The sequence below is a fragment of the Canis lupus genome, chromosome 7 (genome assembly GCF_003254725.2).
Source record: "Canis lupus dingo isolate Sandy chromosome 7, ASM325472v2, whole genome shotgun sequence".
In the NCBI taxonomy this organism is placed as follows: Eukaryota; Metazoa; Chordata; class Mammalia; order Carnivora; family Canidae; genus Canis; species Canis lupus.
Window position 1 is genome coordinate 65,388,788 of NC_064249.1, and position 13,771 is coordinate 65,402,558.

Below are 13,771 nucleotides of genomic sequence, written 5' to 3' on the forward strand. Positions count from 1 at the left end.
ACCCAGAAGTTCTGTGTTAAAAGTCTATGAAAATCAGCACAATACAAAAAGTAATCTGTCAGCTTCACTGAGCTTCCAGTTTCAGAGAAAAATTATGACCTTTTCAAGTAGAAATTCCTTGTTCCTCTAAGGGAGGAGCCAGATAATGAAGTAATCCCAGGCTATGGAAACAAGACAGAGAAGCTCTTGCAGTGTAGATGACCATGAAATGTCCCCTAGAGGGGTGACATTCAAATCAGGACCTAGAGGTTGAGAACCCTAGCTCTGCCGGTGTACTCAGATACTTTAGGGGATAGCAGTAGATCAGACTTTCTGGAAAGTGATCTGCTAATATGTAAGGAGAGTCTTAAATATTTTTATATCTTTTAGGAAAAATAAATATTTGGAAGTAATCAGGGTGAAAAAGTTAGTGAACCAAATATTCATCTTAGCATGGTTTATAATAGGAAAAAAAAGGTGGGAACCACTTGTGTGTCTATAAGCTAAAGAATTGGTGATGGCCAGGCCTGCGTTGGAAGGTATGCATCATTAAAATATGCTTAGAATCATCAAAGAAATTGGGACAGCTGGGTGGCTCAGCGGTTGAGCATCTGCCTTGGCTCAGGCGTGACCCCCATCCCGGGATCAAGTCCCATATCGGTCTCCTTGTGTGGAGCCAGTTTCTCCCCCTGAATCAAAAAAAAATTTTTAAGACTTTATTTATTTATGAGAGACATAGAGACAGAGGCAGAGATAAACAGAGTGAGAAGCAGGCTCCTTGCAGGGAGCTGGATGCAGGACTCGATCTCCAGACCCAGGATCACTCCCTGAGCCTAAGGCAGCTGCTCAACCACTGAGCCACCTAGAGGCCCCAAGAGTCACTTAAAATTAATGAGAAGATTGTTTTAGAACATAAGAGACATTATCAAACACAATGCATGAGTTGATTTGGGGAGAAAAAAACAGGAAAAAGTAATGTTGCAGACAATTAAGAAAATGTGACTCTGAACTGGATATTAAATGGCATTAGGGAATAATCATTAATATTCTGTTGTAATAATGACATTACAATTTTGTGTGAGAATGTCTTTATTTATAGGAGATGCATATCAAAATATTTGGGATTGAAATGCCACGATGAATGCAATCTAAAATATGTCTGCAGGGATCCCTGGGTGGCGCAGCGGTTTAGCGCCTGCCTTTGGCCCAGGGCGCGATCCTGGATACCCGGGATCGAATCCCACGTCGGGCTCCCGGTGCATGGAGCCTGCTTCTCCCTCTGCCTATGTCTCTGCCTCTCTCTCTCTCTCTGTATGACTATCATAAATAAATAAAAATTATAAAAAAAAAAACAAAAAAACAATATATGTAAAAAAAAAAAAAAAAAAAAAAAAAAAAAAATAAAATATGTCTGCAAAAATGAATACGTACATATAAAAATATACACATATGCACGTTTAGACAGAGCAAATATGGCAAAGTATTTATGATTATTGTCTCTAAATCAAAGATATATAGGTGTTCATTGTATTTATCTTTTAACTTTTATATATATTTGAAAATTTTCTTAACAGAAGAATGTATGATGTGGCACTATCTAGAAAACCAGAAACTATATCATAATATTTTAGTGATTATATCAGTATGATAGATACACGGATAATTGTTATTTTCTGCTTTATACTTGGATGCATTGTCTACAGTGGACATGTTTTATTTGTTATTATCAGTAATTACAGCCATAGTCTATTGAGCACTTATCAGGCTCTATGCTTTGCAGGCATTATTCTATTTAATTCTTACAACTCTATGTGGCTGGTGTCATTTGGTGACATCTCCTTTCATAGCTGCAGAGATTAAAGAGATTACATTAATTCCTACTGATATGCAACAATGTCAGGATTTAACGTAGGCACGGATTAGGCTTTTATAATTCAAAATCAGTTTCTCCAAGTATTTAGTAGAATAAAAAGAAACTACCTACAAAACTCAAGATTTCACCCCAGAGGCAGACTAATGATACAGATTTAGAAGCTGGAAATCACGATTCAAGCCCTGGCTCTGCAATTTGCTGTCTGTGTGATTGTAAAGATCCAGCCTCAGAGCTGTGTGGTGGGCATTTATGCCTGCTCCAGCCTCCTCAGAGAGATGCCACCTCTGTGAGCAGTGAACATGCAAGTGTAGTGTGAATGACTACTTGTCCTGTCCTACAGTCTAAGTCATTATTGTCATAGCCCTGAGATCCCAATAGTGTACCCCATATCTAGAAGAATACCAGGTTGGCCTTTTGAATTTTATTTTAGGATTTGATTCCATTGTCATGAAAACATCTTTTAATGACATCTATTTTGTTTTTCTTTCTTTCTTTCTTTCTTTCTTTCTTTCTTTCTTTCTTTCTTTCTTTCTTTCTTTAGAATTGCAAAGGATAAGAGTAAAATCTCTCCTCATTTCTTGATTAACCCTGGCTGGGAAAGATCTGCCTTTCTCATTGTTGACCATAGCTAACAATTTAGGAGTAAGTGTTTCTGGACGATGGCTTCCATCAAAGACAGGAGGACAAAAGAGGACTGGGTGTGTCAAGGTACAAATGTATGAAGAGTATGTTTTCATATCCCACTTTCCAAATCTGAATACCATATTCCTTATTTTCAATGTTTTAATCTAGGCATGGGCAAAACACTAGAAACTACAACAAATTGTTGTTGGATGGATGAGCGGTCATTGAGAAATGTGTTCTTTTTGTGTTACGTCCTATCAGTGGCATGAAACAGTCAAGAAATTGCCATTATTTTGAAAACTTCAGCTCAATAACTCGGAGGTAAAGAAAATTGGCACAAAAACATTAATTCTCCATTTGGACAGACTCTCTGAACTTTGTGAGTCTCACCCATCATTGTTGTAAAACTCTAAAGATCAAGTTTATTTTGGAAGCTCTGCTACAACCTCAAGTATCATGTTACCAATAGCATAGTAGAGGTAAAAACAGAAAAGAGCAACATTCAATTTCCAGATACACATCTCTACTGTTTTAAAGCTCACAATGTTTGCTTTACTAAATCAGCAAGGAGGGAGGATCACAAATTATGTCTTAGGTTAGAGTTTAACATTTTGCTTTTCCAAAGTCATCTTCCTATTATCCATGCCACTGCTGCAGATCACAGTTGCAATAACTCCTATCTTGACTGTGAATAAGTTATATGAGCTGAACAGTCTTTAACTAGGATGGACCACCATCAAATCACTCAATATTTGTCTGTTTTTTGTTACTGACCTAAGCAATGATGTAAATTTATTTGGGGACAAAAAAGCAAGAATGCTAGCTAAGATCCCCTGTGGTGGTGTGTGAGGAGTAGGGTATGCGTGCGTGTATGTATGTGTGTGTGTAGTATGTGGGCTAAAATCAAATCTCAGGATCTCATTGAGATACACCAAAGTTTGTGCAACCAAGAACACAGCTTCCTTGGCAGAAAATATCACACAAAACAGTTGCACAGGGTTCTTGGAAGGCTTAGGTTGTAGCCCTGGAGAGACCTTTACCAGTGATTGGGAACAGCAAATAATAGTTTGTGATTAATGGTGGAAACCTTCTGATGGGGTCTTACATATCAAAACAGCAGAGGAAGGTATGACAAATATGGCTCCAACTTGTTTAATCTTACAAACCATAATAATCTGAATTTGGTAAGGTTTATTTGGATTGTTTCTCTTGTCTCTTTGTCTTGAGGGTTTTAAATTAAATTTATTTTCTTGACTTGGGTTAGTTGAATGTCTTTAAAAATTTTTTTTACTCTGTCAATTGGTATATATTGTAAATGTCAATTTCATGTTTCATCTTGACTGGAGTGAAGAATGCTCAGATAGCTGGTGAAACATTATTTCTGGATGTGTCTATAAGGATGTGTCTAGAGAGTTTGGCATTTGAATCCATATCTGATTCAGTGGGCATCACTCATCAGTGAGGGTGGGCAGCACCTAATCAGCTGAGGACTTGAATAGAACAAAAAGGCCTTCAGACTCAGTCTGATTTAAACCACCAGCCTATGATTCTCCAGCTTATAGAGGGCAGATGGTGGATCTTCTCAGCCTCCATAATCATATGAGCTAATTCCTATAATAATTTCCTCTTATAACATATATCCTATTGATTTTGTTTCTCTGGAGAATCATGACTGAAACATTAAGTAGTAGGTCTCATACTAAACTAAGTGTGGTAAAGAATACAAAGTTTTGATATCATCCTCAAGGAATGTAGCACCAAGTTTGGTAGGGCCAAAGAAATAACAAATAATAGTTACCATGTGGTCAGATGAGTCAGGGAGAGCCATAGAACCATAACTAACGAATCCTATTCATTGATTCATTTCATTTATTCACTCACTGTACAACTTCCTGAATTCCAAATGGCAACAGGTGATTATGCTAGTGAGGAATGTCCATTCTAAACAGGACACAGTTATGCAGGAGCCATCCAATCCACCCAAAGAGATTTGGACTGGCAATTTTTTCTTTTTCTGTATTTTTTAATTGTTCCATTTCTATAGATTTTAAGGTAGTTGTGGAATGTGGCTTTACTTTTAAGAAAATCCAATACCAGAATTGTGTTCCCTCAGGCCAGCAATTCCCAGGCTTTGATATTTTAGTTTAGTGGTGACCATTATATTCATTTTCATCATGAGAAAATCTAAGTCATTTTGGGTACAGGTTCAAGGTTACATGATGAGGGCATGAACCCCATCCCTGAACTCACTAGCAAACTTGAAACATAATTAATGAGCAGTAGTTGAGCATAGAGATGAGATAGGACAAAAGTCATACCTTTATTGTACAGGTAACTTGCCAAATAGACTTCAACCTTTTGACAATGACCTTCATTTCCTCATTCCTCAACCTGAATTTATGCAGCTTATTTTTCTTTTCTTGCTTAAAGTGTTATCCTGCATGATCATGGGCACCGAGATTGTCAGAGTTCCCCATATTGTCCATGGCCAAATCCACAGGTCTGTTCTCTGTCCTCATTTTACTCGAATTATCTGAACAGGTGACACAGTTGATCAATCCCTCCTCCTTGAAACACTTTCTTTACTTGATCATTTGGGGGCATCACATTCTCTCCATTCTCCTGCTACATCTCTGACCGTTCCTTTACATTGTCATCTGTTTGTTCTTCATCTTTACAACAGCTTAACATTTGGAGGCCAAACCAAGCTCCTGATCATTCCCCTACACCTGTTGTGATCCTGTTTTCCTGCCTGAAGAAATGCAACTTTTTCTTTCCAGTGGCTCACACTAAAAACTTGGAGTCATCACTGACTCCTCTTTCCTCTCACAGTCTACCTCCTATTTGTCAGGAAATTGTATTTGAAATGTATCCATAATGTGAACTCTTTCACCACCTCCACTACTCCTCCTCGTGGCCAACCCAACATGACTTCTTCCTGGAAGCTACTACCGGTAGCTTTCTCCCTGTTCCTTCCCTTGTATCTATAAAGTATACCCATAACACAGCAGAGTGAGCCTTTAAAATATGTCACCTTATGTTCCTTCTTTGCTTAAAATTCTCCAATAGCCCCCATCTCACTCAGAGTAAAATAAACAAACAAACAAAAACAAAAAACAGTCCTTATAGTGACTTACAAGGTCTTCCATGACCTGGCACCTAAAACTTTTCTGATATAATCTCCTTCTACTCTTCCAGGTCTAAAACCTCTCCAGCCACACATCTCCTTTCTGTTTCTCTGACATTCCAGGAATGCTCCTGACTTGGGAATTTTAAACTAACTATTCCCTCTGTTAGCAACGCTCTCCCTCTACTGAGCCACATGACTCACTCCCACATCACCCTCTGGTTTTTGCTCAAATATCACCTAATCAGAGAAAGCTTCCCCAACCAACTTAAAATTGCAACCATATCCCTCATCTGAGCACCCTCTTCTTTTTTCCTGTTTAATTTTTTCCCGTAGCACATATCATCATTTACTTGTTTACTGATGTTCTCCCTCTCATCCACAAAATGTAGGCTCCATGTATACAGGGATTTTTTTGTGTGTGTTTTCTTTATGGCTATATGCCTGATGCTGAGAATACTATTTGGTTCACAATGGGCCAGAAAAATATTAATAAATATTTTGAGTGAATGGTCATATTTTTTCTCCAAGCCATGTGATGAAACATATCTCCAGTAAAGCTCAAGCACAAGGCTCTGAGGAAACTGTCTCCATGACCACTTATCTGTTTACACCACCCCAAAGAACAATAGCCTGTATTGTTTTGCTTTATTTTGTTGCAATTCTCTTATATATCATGTCCTTGTATAATGTATAAGCATGTTCCTGTATCAGGCAACAGGTGTCCCTTCCCATTTACTTTGCTCTGTTTTCCCTCCATCATGTGGTTTCTTCACCATAGTATAGTCTGTTCTTTCTGTTTTTTAAAACATATTTTATTTCTTTATTTGAGAGAGAGAGAAAGAGAATATGTGAGCATGAGCAGGAGAAAGGGTGGAGGAAGAAGCAGACTTCCCACTGAGCAGGGAGCCTGATACAGGGCTCATCCAGGACCCTGGGATCATGACCTGAGATGAAGGTAGATGCTTAACTGACTCAGCCACCCAGGCACCCCTAGTCTGTTCTTTCTAAAGAGAAAAACTCCTAACTAAAATGTGAATACATCTTAGAGTTGGCCTATACATCAGAGATAACTATAAAGTAGTGACACTGAAGCAGAATTTTTTTTATTGTAAAAAAGAAACTTTTGAAAAACCAAGAGCCATTTTTCCCTCCATTCTTGACCTTGAGAAAACTGGGCTGGTTAGAAGTATTATTATCACCTAATTTGAGTCTATCAATATTAGTTACTTATTTGGGATATGAAATGTTTTAAATAACAACATTTAAATATCTGTATGCTATTCTATTGGGAAACCTCAGTTATATTCTTCTCACTCTGCATGTCAAATGTCAGAGGCAGCAAAATAGCCAGGATGGATCTGCAATGTCTACACTTAATGTACTCTAATTGGAATGTTTGGAATGGTTTCTACTGGTCACAGATACTTGAGAATTCCTGTTACAGTTGATGCATATGGTCATTTACAGTACCTCAATGTAGCTTGGTTCACTGACCATGATTTACATAACTTGCAGTTTCTGCCTAATTGACTCATTCTCTCAATCCTTGAATCATCTAAAGCTTCCTTAGTAGTTTCACCTGCATTTTGTCCTCTAGTCCAGGACTTTCCTGTTTATTCCTTTAGCCCACAGAGGAAACATGACCCAGTTAACATCACTATGTATCTCCCCAGTCACCATGTTCTTGCTCCAGATTCTGTTTGAGGTAATACCAGCATCTTCAGCCTTTATTCAGAGTTAGATCTCCTTAAAGCTTTGTCCTTCTCACTCTTCAACATCCAGGGCCCTAAAACTGCTCCTAGGAGCAGACGATATACACTAAGGCCCCAAACAGCTTTGCCCTACACTTAATTTTCATAGACCTCTCTTTAGCCTCCTTATCTCATCTAAGGAGGAAAGGAAGACAGTGAAGAAACAGCAACAAAAGTCACAGCCCAGGGATGTAGGCCCACTGAAAGACTGAGATTTAGTAATAAGATTATAGAATGCTCCCCCTCTTCCATGCTTACCCCCATCACTGCCACCAACAGGTCTTCAGTATAATAACAGTGACTTACAGCTGAAACAGTTGCAAGACACAGGGTTTCTCTAAGATGAAGTACTTAGGATAGCCGAAAGTTAACAAGGGAGACAAAACAAGGATGTAAGAGAAATTGGAAGTCTCTGGAACCAATTGCTGCAGCAAATATTAAACACAGTACAACTCCCAGCTAGATTAAAATAAAACTTCACACTACAGGCCTACTACCTGATACATCATGTCAAGCTTTCAACAAAAAAAGTACAAAGCAAAACAAGCAAACAAAAAACACAGCCTGAAGAAAGAGAGCAAGCATCAGAACCAGATTTAGATATGACACAGTTACTAAAATTATTAGGGGATTGAAAATAATTATGTTTAATATATTAAGGGCTCTAATGGAAAAAAAAAAGACTAGTCAACATGCGAAACAAGTGAGTAATGTAAGCAAAGAGATGAAAACTGGACATGAATGGGAAAGGAGTTAGTGAGCTTTCAGATATGTCAATAGAAACTTCCCAAACTTCCCAAACAGAGGAAAGACAAAAGGAAATGAAGTAAAACAGAACATCGAAGAACTGTGAGACAATTACAAAAGATGAAACATATGCATTGTTGGAATATCTGAAGGAGAAGAAAGGGAGAATGGAATAGAGAAAATATCTAAAGGGATAATGGCCAAGAAGACACCAAATCACAGACTCAGGAAGCTCGAGAATACGAAGCTGGATGAATATCTAAAGCTATACACCTTGGCATATAATATTCGAATTTCAGAGAATCAATGACCAAGAGAAAATCCTTAAAGAAGCCAGAGAAAGGGGTGCCTAGGTGGCTCAGTCGGTTAAGTGTCTGACTTTTGATTTCCACTCAGGTCATGATCTCAGAGTTGTGAGATCGAGACCCATGTTGGGCTCCACACTGTGTGTGGAGCCTGCTAAAGATTCTCTCTCTCCCTTAAGATTCTCCCTCTCCCCTCCTGCAACTTACACACTCTCTTCTCTCTCCAAAGAAGAAGAAGAAGAAGAAGAAGAAGAAGAAGAAGAAGAAGAAGAAGAAGAAGAAGAAGAAGAAGTTAGAGAAACAGAACACCTTACCTATAGGGAAACAAGGATACAATTTACATTGGACATCTCATCAAATACCACGCAAGCAACAAGAGAGTAGGATGAAATATCTAAAATGTTGAAAGAAAAAAAAAATCCATCAACCCAGGTTTCTATATCCCTCAAAACTATCATTCAAAAGTGAAGGAGATTATGTGAATGAAAAACAAACCACAGACTGGAAGAAAATATTTGTCCATTTTTTTTTCATTGTCAATGACAATTTTATTATAGTTAATTTATAATTCCCATTTGCCATGATAGTCAAGCTTATTCAGAGAAATAAACCAGAATTGCAAGGTCAAGAAGCACTGCAAATATTCTTTCTCACATGATATTCAAGACTAAGTATCTTCAACTAAATTAAAAAAGTTGATATAAACTTTGGCAGTTTTCAAGAAACATTGGGCAATCCATAGTTAAATCTCAATGCATCAGTTAATACCTGGGCACCTCCTCTTGCAGTTAGCATTGCATTGGGGTAAAGACAACTGGTTTGACTCAATAAAATTTTAAAATATATATTTAATACTTATGGCATTATTCACAGAGTTCTTGGCAAAGTTGTATTTTGAGGTTTCTATTGCCGAGAAATTTGTGGTTCATGGTGTGTCTTTTTCATTCCCAAAAGCTTCATTTTGAATTCTCTGGGCTTTGGTGGAATTTCAAGTATTGTCAGGTCCAACCTATGGTACCTCTGCACCCCTTTGGCCTCGGCACACATGGTCAGGAGGCTAGCAGCAAACGTTTTCAGGAAGGTGGCCCAAGACACACCTGCAGGCATGGTCAGTGGACATGGAGTGCACTGGCACTCAGTAGCAGGTCCTGAGAGAAAATATTTGTAAAACACATGTCAGATAAAGGACTCGCAGCCAAAATACACAAAGAACTCTTAAAACTCAAGGATAAAAAAACAACCCAGTTAAAAAGTAAGCCAAAACTTCTCTTTTATCATACCCACCAACATGGACTGTGTTTGCACCAAAACTATGAAGGCGGCAGCCCAAGTCATAATTGAGGAGTACCACATGTGTCTGGACAACTTCCACACCAACAAGCCCTTATGCAAAGAGATTGCCATTATTCCCAGTAAGAAGCTCTGTGACAAGAGAGTAGACAGTGTCACACATCTGATGAAGCGGATTCAGAGAGATCCTGGGGAGAGGATCTCCATCAACCTGCAGGAGGAGAGAGAATTATGTTCCTGATTTCTCAGCCCTGGATCAGGAGATGGTTAAAGTAGATCCTGACACTAAGGACATGTTGAAACTCGACTTTGGTGGTGTGTTCAATCTACAGATCACTCACCCTATAGTTGGGATGAATTTCAAAACACCACGTGGAGCTGTTTGAATCTTTCTGCTGGACTGTAATATCTCTAGTAAATCTCGGACAACTACAAGAACAAAAAGTGGGCCAAAACCTGAACAGATACTTCATCAAAGATGACATACAGATGGAAAATAGGCATATGAAAAGATGCTCAACATATGTCTTTAGAGAATTGCAAATTAAAACAACAATGAGACCTCACTACACACCTTTTTGATGAAAATCCAAAACACTGGCAACATCAAATACTGACAAGGATGTGGATCAGCAAGAACTCTAATTCATTGCTGGGGAGAATGCAAAATAGCACAACCACTTCAGAAGACAATTTAGCAGCTTCTCACAAAGCTAGCCATAGTCTACCATATGACCCAGCAATTGTGCTCCTTGATATTTACCCAAATAAATTGAAAACTCACAGAAATGTTCACAGAAATGTTTATTCATAATTGCCCCAAATGTCCTTCAATAGGTGAATGGACAAAGTATAGTGCATCCAAACAAAGGTATATATGTTCAGTGATAAAAAGGAATGAACTCTCAAGCCATAAAAAGACAGGGAGGAACCCTAAATGCTAATTATCAAGTGAAAGAAGTCAAACTGAAATGGCTACATATTGTATGATTCCAACTGTATGACATTTTGGAAAAGGCAAAAATAGAGACAATAAAAAGATCAATGGTTGCCAGGGGTTTGGGAAGATGGGAAGGAATAAAGAGAGAACAATGAATAAATAAAACACAAGAGTCTTTTAGGACAGTGAAACTATTCTGTATGTCATAATGGTGGATATATGTCCTTATACATTCATCAAAACCCCCAAATTTGTACAATACAAAGAGTGACCCTTAGTGTAAACTATGGACTTTAGTTAATAAAAATGTATCGACACTGATTCATCAATGGTGGTAAATGTACCACATCAATGCAAGATGTTAATAACAGAGGAAACTGTGTAGGTGAGAAGTAAGGGGATATATGAGAATTCTGTACTTTCCAGTCAATTTTTCTCTAAACCCACAACTGCTCTAGAAAATAAAATCTGTTAATAAAAGAAAAAAAGTGAAGAAGAATAAAGGCCTAGTCGGACAAACAAAACCTCCAACCTGGAGACTTCTGAAAGTGATGTAGCCTGCTGGGTTTGGGGGACATTTGGCTGACTATAGAAATTTAGCATACTGAGATGTGAAGACACTTCACCACTTTGCTGAGGGTGAAAAAGTAATTATGAGGCCTGATTAAGAAAGGTAAAGATGTCTGTTTTATCAGCAGAGAGTGGAGACTAGCCTTTGCTGGTATGAGACTGATTCTGTGCTAGATGCTCAACATGTAGTATTACTCCCTCCCTCCCTCACTCACTTCCTTCCTTCCTTCCTTCCTTCCTTCCTTCCTTCCTTCCTTCCTTTAAAGAATACACAATGTCCTTAAAGAATTTCCTTTCTACTAGAGACTGACAGTTCCAGGAGAGTCCAGTGTTGTAAGGTCATGTACCTGTGATGAGGAGATTACAAGGTATGGTGGCAGCACATGAGAGGGTGCATATCCAGCCTTGGGTGCACCGAGGAAACTCCTGTGGAAAGTGATCTCTATATTAACCTGAAGAATGAGTGGCAATTAGATAAGGGGGAGGGAGGCAGAGAGAGGGAAGTCAATTCCAGGTAGAGGAAACAACTTCCGTAAAGGCCCAGAGTTGAGTGAAAGTCAACAGAATTCAGTATAGAGAGAATTTCCAGTGCCAGAACAATGAAGACCAAATATGATGCCAGAGTGGTAAGAAAGAATCAGATCTTAGCCAGCCAGGGTAAGAAATATCCTGAGGGCAGTGAGAAGCTGTGTAAGGAGGGGAGTGAACCCAATGGACTTGCTCTTCCCAAAAGTCTCTCTGAATGGAGTGTGGCGAATGGCCAACCTTAGGGACAAGACACTCTTGTGATGAAATAGGCATGGAATGGTGGGACCCAAACTGGTGATGGAGATATCACTAGGAAGCTTCAAAGGAGCTGGAATCAAGAGCTGAAGCTTTGCAGTTTATTTGATTGGAGAGTGATGATGAAGAAAAAGAAATTTGAGAGACTTCTAAGTTTTCCAGTGACACATGATGGTATCTTCAGCTGAGTAGAAAACAGATCTGTGAGGTGAGAGAGAAGAAAAATGATGTTTCCGTTTGGAACATTTGGTCTGAAGAGCCTGTGGTACATGGGATAGAGTGTGCGGTTGTGAAACTTGGAAAAGAAATTTGGGCCAGAGAGGAAAGACCTGGAAGTTGCCAGCATAAAAGTAGTCTTTAAGTGGGAGATTTACTTTGACAACAATTATTAAGGCAGATATTACTCTCCCTGGTTTCAGAAGAAGTAACCAAGGTTTGCAAAGCATAAATAACTTGCTCAAAATCAGTGAGGGAGTGGTGGAGTCAGGATTTTCAACCTGTACATTTCCACTACACAGCACTGTTTCTGGGTAACTGCACTGTTTCTGAGTAAGCTGGTTGTGTTGTTCTATGGAATTCTCCCCATTTCCATCAGCGAATTCTGAAATACTCCAACTCGTCGCAGGAACTCACCTGGAGAAATGTCACTGTGCACAGCTCAAACGTTCCTTTTTGGAAGCTAAGGCAAAACACATCAACTTCTCAAGGACAGTTCCCTTTCATCTTGGTCTATGAAAGCAGCCCTGAGTGTCCTTCCAAGCCAGACCCATCGTGGGTGACAACCCTTGCCATTATGTTAACAATCTGCCTCTTCATGCACTAACCTGACCATTGAACCTATCAGATAAGTGGTGGCAGAAACAGACAATCCATTTCACTTGCCGATACAAGGCTACCTCCTGGGCTGCTGGCTCTGTGTTTGGCTACCCATCCCCCTTCCTGGGACACCCACTGATGTTACCTGTCTCCTCCTCATGGGAATTCCCACGTCTCCCTCAACCTGACCCATAAACTCCACCTCCTTTCTTAGTCCAGATAGCACCGGAATTGAAGCCTTTTCTTGTTTTCCATTCAGAGGGAAGCTGGATGGTCTTTTGATGACCTCATCTCTCTTGGCATCTCCTTTCACCCCCATCTCCCAGGCACTGTCATTTTCATTTGCATGGCCTCTGGGGTCTTCAGCTATGGGGGGACCTGCTTCATAGCTGACACCAAGGCTCAAGCTCTAACCTCTCACACTTTCTCATATAACATCTCATCTGCTGGTGGAATACATTTGTTTGTGATTACAGGCTGCTTACAATACCATTGCACAGGGCCTTATGTTATGGCCCAGTGCCATGAGAAAACACATTAGTAATTTTTTATGACCCTAGAGCAACCATGCAGGATTTCCCTAAAACAGAAAACATGAAGGGATTTTATTGTCTTGCACTATTAGACATCCCTTATGGCTGGTGCATGTATATTAGAACTAACAGAACACAGGATTTTCCAGACATTTTGGGCTGCGAGGTTTCTGACTCTAATTAGTGAACACCCCTTGTTTATCTGTTCTGGGAGACATAAAACACACAAGGAAATTACCAACAAAAGGCATCAAGGATTTGAACGCTTCTCTTGATATATTAACTTACTCCTGGGCTTAAATGAGATGCTCTTAGCCACTTCTGAAAGTAACTGAAATGATAAAAATTGGAAGAGATCGGTAAATTCTCAGGGATTCTCATGGCACTTCTTTGAAAAATAGCATACAGCATGGACTTCTCATTAGATGGA

At 39.2% G+C, this 13,771-nt stretch overlaps 1 protein-coding gene and 1 pseudogene across 1 annotated transcript; one reads left to right on the forward strand and one right to left on the reverse strand.

Moving 5' to 3' along the window:
- Nucleotides 1-9,312: 9,312 nt before the first annotated feature.
- LOC112648210 (protein BRAWNIN-like) lies at nt 9,313-9,516 on the reverse strand. Its single transcript, XM_035718784.1, has one exon. The coding sequence runs from the start codon at nt 9,514-9,516 to the stop codon at nt 9,313-9,315; it is 204 nt and encodes a 67-aa protein (XP_035574677.1).
- Nucleotides 9,517-9,697: 181 nt separating this feature from the next.
- LOC112647827 (40S ribosomal protein S17-like) lies at nt 9,698-10,085 on the forward strand (annotated as a pseudogene).
- Nucleotides 10,086-13,771: the final 3,686 nt, after the last annotated feature.